The sequence below is a fragment of the Psittacula echo genome (assembly GCF_963264785.1).
Source record: "Psittacula echo genome assembly, chromosome: 9".
Taxonomy (NCBI): Eukaryota; Metazoa; Chordata; class Aves; order Psittaciformes; family Psittacidae; genus Psittacula; species Psittacula echo.
Window position 1 is genome coordinate 6609642 of NC_137745.1, and position 13225 is coordinate 6622866.

A 13225-nucleotide genomic window follows, 5' to 3' on the forward strand; every position below is an offset into this window, starting at 1 on the left:
AAAAAAAACAGGAATAAAACAACACTTTGATGAATGTAACAATTCTTTTAGTATCCTGGAAATTTAGTCTATGACACAGCCTTACTGCTGGCCCTCAATCACAAAATTTATTATTTTTCAGGGCTGTTGCAGACAGACTATGAAGTATCCCATGGCAGGGGGTTAGAACTGGATGAGCTTTAAGGTCCCTCCCAGCACAAACCAGTTTGAGAGTCTGTGACACTCCTTGTCAGTGGCTCTGGTACAGTGACCAACACTCAAGTCCCATTGATTTCTGGCAGCAGCAGTGGCCACTGAAACTACTGGCAGCTTGCACTTGTTGAAGCAGCCAGTCACATGTATCTGAAATTATCCTTGTGGCCATGAATAGGTGACATGGTTTATTGTGAGGTGGCCCTGCCCATGGCAGGGGGGTTGGAACTTGATGATCTTAAAGTCCTCTCCAACCCTAACAATTCTATGATTCTATGATTCTATCTACATTAACACTTTTTCTACGGTCCCTTGTTAATCTATCAATTCAAAGTCTGCCAATTTTCCTTTGTAATCTTTCACACCAAAACTCACATATTTCCAAAATGTGAGCTGCTCAATGACACTTCTTTTTACCTGTAAACCTCTGTGATTTCTATCTGGAGTACTATTTTGTGTGTCTCAAAAAACTACAAAATCAACTTTCAATAGACTGAGCTCAGTAAATACTGTTATGATGAAGCCAGAACGTATCAGGATGAAACATGTATTATTTCTCAGTTGGTGCAAATAAGTGTATCTAATATAGCTTTCTATACAATCTAGTAACTTAATTTCAAAGTAAAAATCACTTACAAAACTATGTGTTGTCAGACACGAATTTTCTCTTGAGATCTTCTTCAGAGATATTTTACTGACAGATCTTTTTAATTGACCAGAAACTCTTTCATAGCTTTCATTTTTCTCAGATCCATTTGGGAATTCTTTAAAGAATGCAGATTTACTTCCGGTTGGAGACAGAGAAAGAGCAGGCTTTAAGCTTTTCTGAGAGCTAACAGAATCTGTTTTGCTCACAGTGGAACTCTGTGGTTTTGGTAAGATAGTCTCTTTGAGGTTATGTTTGCTACGTCCCTTATTCTTCCAGTATTCGTTTCTCCAGGACATCCTCTTTAATGGGCTCTCTTTAAAAACCGCTGAATCAGATGTTCCTGGCCTGTTGTGGCTGATCTCAAGGTTCTCTGTTCTCTGGATAAATTCACTGTTGTCATCCTAAATTTGAAACAAAGCAAGAATGATTCCCTCTCATCATCACACAATACAGTTTTACATAACCTTAAAATCTGAAAATGGCTTTTTAATCTCTGCTGCTTAGTTCTCATTCTGCAAGGATTCTGAAAATCAGCTGCTCTTCCTGGCAACTACGTTGAGTACAGCACAAACATCTTATATCAAGTAATGAAAAGTAGAAAGAGAAAGAGAGAGAGACAAGATTACACTTTTCAAAATGTCAGCCTAAATTTAGAATGCTGGTAACCTCCCAAACCTGAGTCTTACGAATGTTCCATCCCTGGAGGTTTTCAAGGCCAGGTTGGACAGAGCCTTCGGTGACATGGTTTAGTGTGAGGTGTCCCTGCCCATGGCAGGGGGGTTGGAACTGGATGATCTTAAGGTCCTTTCCAACCCTAACTATTCTATGATTCTATGATACTATGATCATCATTTCAATAAAATTTATTACAACTGTAAACCTAAAGTAAAAAACTCCACAATTGTCTTTTCACTGAATTATTAACATTCCATATTTTCATATCACATCTTCAACTTAAATGTAGAAGGAATAACTCATGCTGAGATCACTTTGCTCACCAGTGATAATACTGGAATATCACATTCAGCACCATTTGAATATCATTTAAGAGTTTTAGAGATTACTTTGTTAACCTTAAATTCATGCTTGAAACACTGTCTCTGCAAAATATGCCATGAATCAAGGGTATGATGTTCCCTCATACCACATCTCAACAATAAACATCAAGACCAAACACATGGAAAGAAAAATAATGGGGAAACACATCTAGCATTTGTCTCAGCATTCTTATTCTCAAAGAAGAAAGGATCAAAGGCCTCATCTCCATTTCATCATGCTGGTCGTCTGCCATATGCCACCGCAGTGGATATAAGGTAGTATGTATTACAAGATTCAATAAGACACTGAAATACCATCTTCATTATGCCTCCCACAGCTAAGGTGCAGTCCTACTGCAAATGAAAGTGATCCAAGTATTTATATCCAAGATACTGATTTCAGTGAGTCCAAGAATGGATTACACAGAATAAAATGCACATACAAGAAAATAATCCCTCAATTTTATTAATGATAAATGTTTTGGAAGTTTTAGTCCCTCACTTAGTAATTGCCTTGAAACAGCAATCTATATTTCCCTCTTTTCCATGGATTTTTATTTGCCGTAAGTTATCTTAAAATCTGTTCTGGAAACCCACATTAACTTAGGTTAACTAAGGATGGAATATTACTAAAGAAAACCCTGTATTTTTCCCACACACACATTAGAGATAAATGGACAACTCTGATTTATCTGAAGCTTAAATCCCTCCAACCTTTCCATGTCTGTTTCACCATTCATATTTATTTAGGCTCTAGAATAACTTCTTAAATACTAAGTCATGAAATGGTGCAGAAACATCAATAAAGTTTGCTTGATTAACTGTAGTGCAACGTATGTAAATTGAAGATGAGACTCATTTTCCTGAGGAATGAGCACTTCCATTAGTGTGATGTATTCCTTGAAAGATGCAGATGGGCGGTTCTGGATACATAAAACTGATTGCTTTTGCTAGGTTGTAATTTTAAGATCATTCCAATGATTCTAGAGGGCCACCTACTAGGAGCAGATGGGATACAGCCCTTGTGTACACCGAGATTTAATCCTGAGGCATCAGAGTGAAGTTATCTATCAGCCCTTGTAAGGGCACATTATCTTACTTCTTTATTCTTTGAATTGCGTAAGGACAGAAAAATTCTCAGTTTCTTTATTGGAAGGCTTCACTGATAAACTTGCCAGTTACATGTAAAACAGATTTTTGATAGCACTATGTGACATGTGGTCATACCTGCCACCATCACAGCCCTTGCTATTAGCAAGAGTTCTTGGGTTTGCTCTGGGTTGGGCAGAATCCATAAATGCTGCCATGACAAGTTTACCTATACAAAGTCCCTGACAGAAATTTGATATGAAAGCATAGGCATGCCTAGAATTACAAGATAAGTCACTTGATGATGAGTGGTTCCAAAAGAAGAAGCAATTTTTATCTTAAACTTATTATTTGACTCTGATAACTGAATAACAGCACTGAACTATTTCAGTTACTTATTAGTAACCAGTAAGGGTAATTTATAAATGCTGTTTTCAGTTTGCAGCCTGAAACACTCCCTCCTCAAAAGCCTAAAGTTACAAAAACTGTATAGTTCTAGCACAGATATTCTGTGCATCTTATGGCTCACAGTATATGCAACATAAAGAGAATAAATGCTTACTTATTCAAAATTCATCCCGAAATTCAACTTGTCTCTTGTGTGTTTTACAGTTAAGTAAATACTTTTGTAGATAATACTGACTTTCTACAAATTTATTAAAAGAATTCTTTGAAATCCAAGCAGTTCTACACTTTTAGAACAGTATCCCATATAGTACTGCTCACAGAATCGTAGAATAGTTAGGACTGGAAAGGACCTTAAGATCATCTAGTTCCAACCCCCCGGCTGTGGGCAGGGACACCTCACACTAAACCATGTCACCCAAGGCTCTGTCCAAACTGGCCTTGAACACCGCCAGGGATGGAGCATTCACAGCTTCCCTGGACAATCCATTCCAGTGCCTCACCACCCTCACAGTAAAGAAATTCTTTCTTATATCCAATCTAAACTTCCCCTGTTTAAATTTTTACCCGTTACCCCTTGTCCTATCACTACAGTTCCTAATGAAGAGTCAGTCCCTCCCCAGCAGCCTTATAAGTCCCCTTCAGATACTGGAAGGCTGCTCTGAGGTCTCCACGCAGCCTTCTCTTCAGGCTGAACAGCCCCAACTTTCTCAGCCTGTCTTCATACGGGAAGTGCTGCAGTCCCCTGATCATCCTCGTGGCCCTCCTCTGGACTTGTTCCAACAGTTCCATGTCCTTTTTATGTTGAGGACACCAGAACTGCACACAATGCTCCAAGTGAGGTCTCACGAGAGCAGAGCAGAGGGGCAGGATCACCTCCTTCGACCTGCTGGTCACACTCCTCTTGATACAGCTCAGGATACGGTTGGCTTTCTGGGCTGCGAGCACACACTGCCGGCTCATGTTCATTTTCTCATGGGCCAACACCCCCAAGTCCTTCTCCACAGGGCTACTCTGAATCTCTTCTCTGCCCAACCTGTAGCTGTGACCTACCAGGTTAGCTAAAATTGATTTAATTCTAAAATTCTAGAATTTTGTGTGAGACAAAGTCTTACGGGTTTAAATTACTAATAATACACTGCCCTAGATAATGGTAAACCTCCCACAACTACAGAAGAAGAGAAAATTTGTGTTTCTTATAATTAACATCAGCATTTTGGGTTCTCAGAGATGCAGAATATAGAGCAGTTCAGTCCATCTTGCTATTATGAAACTCGGCTGCATTCTATTTCTCAGCTGTAAGCAACAGAGTAGAATGCTAAGGAACAGATTTTATAATTCAAAATGAAATAGAATGTTCATAAAGGTAGAAACTGTTTTAGTAGTTACCATAATGACACAATACAACTACTGAGTGCATTGACAGCTTGGTGAATTTCTATATAGAATCAGCTGATATGTTTGCTAAAGAAGTATTTATTTTCTTTCATTGAATTTATTGCTGAAAGACTGCCACATTGCAAAAGAACTGAAGTGGGTGATGCGGACACAGCTCAGACAGGACATAAAGTAGAAATACCAATCATCAACTGATATTAAAAAGCTGAAATTTCTTAACTCACTTTTGACAATATTGGTGGGCAAAAGAGTCACAGCTTGCAGTTTTAAAAGGCACAAGAAAGCCTTATTTACTTCACTCTTGCTCAACCCTAACAAACTTACATCTTGCTCAAATCTATGATGCAGGTTTTCCTAAAATCTTTTTTGTTCTAAACATGCACGATACTCACATCTCTGTTGCCAAAGGGGCTGACAGATTTAGGTTTCTTTTGTCTGCGTGTTACAGAGGGAACAAGTTGCCCCAACAAGCTTTGGCTGCCCCATTCCTTACAATGTTCAAGGTCAGGTTGGAAGGGGCTTTGAGCAACCTGATCTAGTGGAAGGTGACCCTGCTTGTGGCAAGGGGCTGGAGGTAGATGAGCTTTATGGTTCCTTCCAACCCAAACCATTTTATGATTTTCACTGCTGTATCCAGTTACGCACAGCAACCTGACAAAGACAAATCTACCCGTAGATTTATGGGGAAAAGATGACTTACCCTCTACATCGCCTGAAGAAAGAATCTCATCTTAGCAGTTTTACAATGGAGACTACTTTATCAATAATTACATGTACAAAGTAGCCTACCTCTTCACTGCTGTCAGTTCCTGGAACATCTTCAATCTGGGTTTTCCCATGTACTCCGCTACTATCTTGCTCCAAATCCAAATGGAAAATGCCACATCCTGGTGACATATGTGGAGAATTCCCATGAGCAGCTGATTGAGGTCTTGATGAAAATGGGGAAGTCTCTTTATTATTCACTTGGTGATCATCTGTTTCATTGCTGTGATGTTCAACTGAGGCATTCTTTGGCAAGGTTACATTACAGCAGGCTGAATCTTCAGTAGCTGCAAACTGCTCACTCCTATCCAATTGAACACTCTCAGCGAGACTCTCTGGAAACACCCAATCATCTGAAATGTAAAATGCCTGTTTTAATGCCAAATATGTAATTTATATGTTACCCTGATCACTCATTTTCTCTGGAAGTTGTACAGCAAAAGAAGTTTTTCTAACACAGAAACATTCCGTTTATCAGATTTATACAGCTGGAAGAGTAAGGAGGATGCAATGAAAAAGATCAGGCCGCTTTCTAGGTGAGGCAAGGTTAAATCAGAACATTTTCAGATCACAGTTCAAGAAATCCCCAGGCTCTGATATATGATCTGCAAACCTGTGATTTGCAAATCTGAAACTATTTAACTGTTAAGATTTGAAACTGTTCAACTGAATTTCATTCTAGGAAAACATAATTTTACTAAATTTGGTTATTGATCTTCTTTAGACTTTTTTGTGGTTGACATTTAAAAAGAAATCACACATAGTTGGTGGAAAGTTGATATTACAATCTGATGCTTCTTTCTTACTGAAATTCTACACTTTTTTTTATGTCCAGAACCTATGGTTTAAATCTCAATTTCAAACTATAGCTCTGATGAAAAATAGTATGACATGAAAAACTAATTCAGATCTCTATTTCACCAAGTTTCCCTGAATACAGGCAGTACTAATCTACCAATTTTAAACCAACAATAAATGATAGAAAGGCATTTAAAGATTGAGTGCCCCAGATAAACATGAAAAGGCCATTTTTATACTCCTATTGTTAACTTACATTTTACTGTTTGGAATGACTGAATAGAAAAAAAATGTCAATTTGATTGATTAAAACCAATTTCAAATAGCATCTGAGAAAAGGAGACTTGCTCAAGTATGCAATACTCCCTTATCTTCATTAAAAGTAGTGTGGTGTGGATTATTCACTAGATCTTGAAACTTTCTGGCTCCATAAAACAAAGTTACCACCAACCACATTAAAAAAGCCTCAATAAAAAATTACTAAAACCGTAATAATAAAATAGCACTGCACTAATAAAATCCTTGCTGTCACAGAAGACAGTAAGTTTGTTATGGAATTCTAGTCTTCTTAGTTTTGTTAGAGAGAATTATCACTTCAGGAAGATTGAGCTGCTTTGAGGGGAAAAAAAGAAAGTCTCAGCCACCATAAATGAAGGCTGAGACTTCATTTGATGATGTCTCATTTTTTTGATGAGGGATTTGATGAAGGACATGCTAGGAGAAACAGTTTCTTTCTCACTGGGTTGCTGTGATTTTCCCAGTTTACTAAAGATAGATAGTAAAGCTGCCAAACTCCAATATTCTAAAGAGCAGTTTGTACTAGGAATCACTGAAAAGTGGGGACCTGACACATGGATGGCTTACACCTACATGTTCCAGAAGAGACCTCAGTGTGTAGATGAAGACCATCTACAGGCATAAGCCCCAAGCCTTTTTCAGTAAACTCTTTTTATTTTAGATAATCATGCTGCTTTAAAACAATCTAGTAGATCGCTGTCTACTGTACAGAAAAGAAGTCTATTTTGCAAGTACAGAGAAATCTCACCTTGCTTTTAATAAAGACATGAAATACAAATATGCAAGTAATGTAATTTATTTTAGGAATGTGTTGGTCTAGTCTTTTCAAGAGCCTCAAAGACATTAGTGCTTTTAAGACATTCAAAACTTTGAAGAAACAACCTTCATTTGTATAAATCAAATGACCTTCTCTTCTGATCAATAGCTACAAGTTTTTCAAAGGAGGATAGTAGAGCAGAATTGTCCTGTCTTTGATCACTCAAGATTCTTAGTCAGGCAATTGGAATTATGTTTTGGATGCTAAATCTACAGTGTTTTACACTCTTTTTACTTTTTTTCCCCAAGACAACTATATTAAAATTTTCACCTTGCTGCATTCGTCAAAACAAAAAATATCTTCAAAATTTACTTTGCTAAAGTATTTTTCCTATCTCAGCACTCTCTGATCTTCTGAACAGTCTGGCACCCACCCTTGCAGATTAATCTAGACACATTTTACCAGGTTTCAATGGCAGTGGCTTGAACAAGACCAAGATGTATAACATATACTTCTTTAGTACTCAGAAGGCCCTTTCCCCCATCATGAAATTAGGTTTGACATGTATCATGCTGTATTTGAAGCTTTCAAATATGCACTCATAGCTCAGACCACTGTAATGAACCCTCTATGGTTATACGCAAGCACTCCATGAGAACTTGCTAATTTTTATGCACAAAGGACTGTGAATGACTAGGGAGAAATGGCTTCATTTTTATTATGGCCTACGACCTAATAACAACCAGCTTCCCCAACTGCTTCACCTTTCTATTTTCATTTTAGAATGCCTTCTAATGCAGTTGTTGCTGTTTAATTTGCAGAGGTCATTACAGATAAAATTTTGTAATGAATTCTGAAGCAAAAAAAAAAAGGTGTCAAACCACTTGGGGTTTGAGATTTTAAGTCAATTTTGAATGAAGTATTGAAATATGAAAGAAAAAATCTTAGGTAACAGTTTTTGTCAAGTGTTCAGAGAAGAGGAAGCAATTAGATGCTTAAACTCTTGCCTCCTCCTGGTTCTGCCCCAGACATCCAAAAACTTCTTACACAGCACTTTACTCCCCATTGTGAGTAAAAGTAATGTGTTTACTCAGATCTAAAGCACTTCAGAAATACAAAGAAGTACTTTAAAAGATTTAGTGTCTGCATAATATTTAGCCTGAGTATTCAGGTTGTTTAGTCTAACATCTGTAAAGAGCACTTGCTTCCAGAGATGTTTCCAAGACACATACTTGGGTTAGCAGTAAGTTAAATGCAAGTATTAGTTTGTATGCCACAGTACTTAATGAAATATGCACGGGAAGTCAGAAAAGTCTGTAAGGCTTTAAGATGGCATTTTATGCTATGAAGTTCAGCAACTTCTGCAACCTGTAGTCAGTGCAGCATTCTGTTAACAGCCTTCAAGTGAAAGATGGGGGAAGTTTTGGACCAAACCAGACCCTATTGTCTCTCTACCACAAAGTATACTGGATTTTCTTTTTAACTCAGTGTTTCCATATCAATTGTAATGAATTATTTGGAGTATCTTCTTAGCAAAATATGCAAACTACTATGTAATCACAACACTGCAGCAAACAAGATAAATGCAAGAACGATCACCTAAACATCAATTAGTTCTACATAGTGAGACTTAGGCTAAAGCTTCTAATTACAGCCTAACATTTTAATGAGGGTTTCAGTATTGCCTAAATGAGATTGACAACCTATAAACAATGCTCACTCATTTTATTTTATCCCTTGCTTAAAACCAATTTACCTTGGTAAAGGTACTGCACACCTGCCACAGAAAAATGCTGAACACAGAAGACATGAGGTCTATAATAAATCTAAGACACTATTATGAATAGCAGTGGCAAACCTCTAAGGTAATCAGAACCTTAATCAGAAGTTAGCAGTGATTAACCTCTAAGGTAATTACTTATGAAAGCTCCACTATCCCCATGAAATTTGTATCAATATTTACTCACAGTTCTTGTTGACAGAACTTGTTTTGCCCACAGTATAGGTGGGGAGCCAGAGACCACATAGGCTTGATTTTGCTTGGGGAATGTGGTTTTGTGCCACTGACTTGTCACAGGCATATGCACATTAGCACTTTGTCACAAGTTGGACTTGATGATCTTAAAAGTCTTTTCCAACCTAGTTGGTTCTATGATTCTAAGTGGCAGGACTACGCTTTTGGCTAAGTCATCACCACTGAACAAGGTTTGTGGCTGTTGACTATGAGGCAAGATCAGTTGTTGGGAGTTTTCCTGACTAGAACATCAATCCTGGAGTTTATGGGGTTACAACAGCTTTCATTCTCATAAACACATGCAGTAAAATAGCAAAAAAAACCTAACAGCAAGCATGGATTACTGACATTGACCCAGTATACAATGCCCTCTAAACATCCCAAAGATTAAACAAAATGGAAATAACCCACAATATGAAGGAAAATTTCTTTGGTTAATGAAGGCTATGAGTTTTAATAGAAAGTAACATTACTTTTTCATACAATTAATGTACTTTCCAGGCATACACAAAGCAAGTTGACACTGTATTGACAAAAAATATCCACACCTTTTGGCAGATAGGTGTGAAAGGGAAATATACCATAAGCTGATGCGGCCTTCTGTGGAAAAAAGAAGTAATTTCACCACTGAACTTTAAAAACAAAACCAACCCCCCTGATATTACATAGATACCACAATTAATATCCTAAACTCTTATCTGGGACAAGTAAATTTCTCATACATGTGATGTTTGGAGTCATGTTAAATTTAATAGGGATTTAAAGAATACATTATTTTTAGTTCTTTCCCTTTAATCAAGAGAGCACGAAATTTTTCTTTTTTTATTCATTCACTGCTCTGGCACTCTGCTTAATCCTGCAAATGTTTATCAATCCTTAAAAGCAATTCTCTTGCAAGGTGTTTGATTTCCATAATCCTCCACAGCACATATATTTATATTTTCTATTAACTGCTTCTGGGTCCTCTGAAATTTATAACAGATAGTCCCCCACACCACACAAAACTTTAATATAAAATAACACAAAATGAGCACCATACCACTGGTTATTTTCCATGTGGTTTTGGCTGCATCTTTTAAAGATAATCTTCTATGACACTTTTTGTCTGCTGATGTTCCTTGTGATGGGTCAAGCTGAAAATCTACTCTTCCAGTCTCAGAGGTATCCCGAGTCCGAATTGCAGGGTCTGAAATACAACCCAGACACTTATGAAATACCTGTGAACATGCGTATTGTGTGTTTTTCTTACTTCAGGCATGAAGAAACAGCATATGCAGCTTTGTCCTGGGCCACAAACATCTTCCAAACGGCACAGGAATCTTGTAAGGCAGCAGGAATATGACAGTCACAAGAAAGCAAAAATTTAACACTAGGCTTAGAAGAAAGGCAAACCATAGCAGTTATAAAAAAAGGCTTGCAAAATAATCAAGAATCACTGCAGCACCTCAGTTGCACACACAGTATGAAGCAAAACTGAAGATGTGTACAATGTGCGGCTACTGCCACAGGGTTGTAATCCCTGGCTCACTCACGAGTACCTGCAGAGAGAATAAGCATTTATGCAAGCTCATGTAGGAGAATAAGCTATGATTTAATATAAATGTCTTCAGTAATTAACAAGGTAAGATAAAGGATATGAAAAACAGAGAATTAAGTCTTAAACTCTGAAGTCAAAATCATGCAAAATCTCTGGCAGCTTGTGAACTCTACAATATTCTTCGCTTTATGCTCTTACCATGTTGACATATATCTTTAGTTGTTCGGTGAGTACTTCTTTTGACTTCTTGATCTAAAGAATCATTGCATGGTGAGAACAACAGCTCCAATCTCTCAGTGTCTTGTATGGATTCAGCTCCCTTTCCCTTGCCTTGAAGTCGGCAAGATTTATTACTTTTGCTACTGCGGGTCTTTGTTACCTTGAAAGACATGATTTTCTCAATGAAAGTCAGAAATGTAACGGCTTTCAAAATACTCAAAGGTAAATACACATTTTAAATTAAGCTTATTCGAAAAATAAAATGTTTCCAAATATTTAATTTTTTTAAAAGGTATGATCTTTCAGGAACTGAAACGAAGAGTTTCTGGTCTGCATCACAGCTCTCATCATAAGGAAAATTGTTTACACACACAAAAACTTCAGCAGGCTAGAACAATAAATTCAGAAAAGTTAAGAACGATAAGAAATCAGAGTGATTTCAGTAGGAAGAGGACTCTATAGGCATAATGCTGAAATTAGATCAGCCTTTTCCAGATAAGTTTTGTTGCCTTTGAAAGTACTGAAATTCCACAATCTCCCTGTGATGCTGTTCCAGTATTGAACCATGCTATCATTAAGCCCAGTCAGAGCTTCCCTGTGAATTAGGGACTCTTGTCTCTCCACTGCACCTCTGAGAAGATTCTGACCTGTCTTCTCTTCAATCCTGCATTAGCTGAAAATAGGAACCAGATTGTCCTGCAGCCTTTCCTTCTGCAGGCTGAACAAACCCATGCCACGTGCTGTAACCACCCAAGCATTTCACTTGCCCTCCATTGGATGTTACAGTATCTGTTACTCTGGAGATCCACAACCAAATACAATACTCTAGACATAATCCCATAGTTCTTAAAAAACCCTTTAGTGTGACTCCTTTGCTTGTCACCTCTTCCTTTATAAAAGTGCCAGCAGTTCTGTCATAATTTAAACTTTCTTACCTCTCCAGGTACCCTTGTACTGACTCTTCTGTTTGAAGATGGAGGTGGCCCAAGGATCTTTGATCCAAATGCAATATGCGATACATCTCGAGTTTTACCTGTGCACATATTGCGCTGTCCTCTATTAACTGAGCTACCTAAGAAAAATAATAGTTTTATAAGAATTACAGTACGTACAAAGAATGAATATGAATTTCTTCAAATCAACTGGAAGAAAGTAATTATAATTACTAAACATATATAAAAGTTATGTTGTTCATAGCACAATCCCTAGCAATATGCAGGAATAGCAAATGCACATTTTATAGGAGCGTTTCAACATACAAGCTTTCTCTAAAATGGGGCTATTTATAATAAAAAAATTATTTGCATGATTTCTTTAGAACTAATGAAACCCTAATTTATGACAGGAAGAAAAAATAACTCTGATTAATAAATAACAGAATAAATAAATATCAAAACAAGAAAGCTGAAGTGAGACTGTCAAGGTATCATTCACAGCTCAGAGGAGAACTATCTACATGTCGCTTGCTTTATGAAATCACTGAACCTACTCTATTACCAGGGCTGATCTCTAATATTGCAAACATACTCTATTTCTGTTAAAACCTTCTACCCTTTTCACTATTTTTTTACCATTTAACACACAGATGTATTTTGATAATTAGCTTCAAGCACAGAAAACTCCAACCACTCTGGACAATAAGCAAAAAGTAAACATGGAACACAGGTGAATGTTCCAAACAAAGAGAAGAACAGTAAAAGGATTACACATTAATTTCACTATGATGGCTGCAGAACTGCATCTAATATCTGATTTCTTCTTTTTAATACTCCCAAGATTGTCAGTGAATTCTCCTTTCCAGAGCTGATAAAAAAGGTAGCCTCACATTAATTTATAATGTCTGAAGACCATGGCAGGGGGGTTGGAACTAGGTGATCCTAACGTCCTTTCCAACCCTAACTATTCCATGATTCTATGATTCTAAGATTTTTTCTTGCTATAACTTCAGTGTTAAATTGCTATCTCACTTTAGAGATCTGACACTTCCATAAAGCAATGAAGTAGAAACGTTTTGTTGATTCTCCTAAGAATTTTTCATACACTTATTTAATCTTCCAGATCAGCTTTA

At 37.2% G+C, this 13225-nt stretch overlaps 1 protein-coding gene across 7 annotated transcripts in view; it reads right to left on the bottom strand.

Moving 5' to 3' along the window:
• LOC308224929 (protein CFAP20DC-like) overlaps nucleotides 1–13225 on the bottom strand; it is a 136910-nt gene that overhangs the window by 21984 nt on the left and 101701 nt on the right. For all 7 annotated transcript variants that reach the window (XM_080625315.1, XM_080625309.1, XM_080625310.1 and 4 more), the window contains 5 exons: nucleotides 12093–12229; nucleotides 11137–11317; nucleotides 10441–10587; nucleotides 5560–5888; nucleotides 829–1242 (listed from right to left, as the gene is read on the bottom strand). In XM_080625315.1, the coding sequence (XP_080481441.1) occupies nucleotides 829–1242; nucleotides 5560–5888; nucleotides 10441–10587; nucleotides 11137–11317; nucleotides 12093–12229 (1208 nt within the window). The remainder of the gene's footprint in view (nucleotides 1–828; nucleotides 1243–5559; nucleotides 5889–10440; nucleotides 10588–11136; nucleotides 11318–12092; nucleotides 12230–13225) is intronic.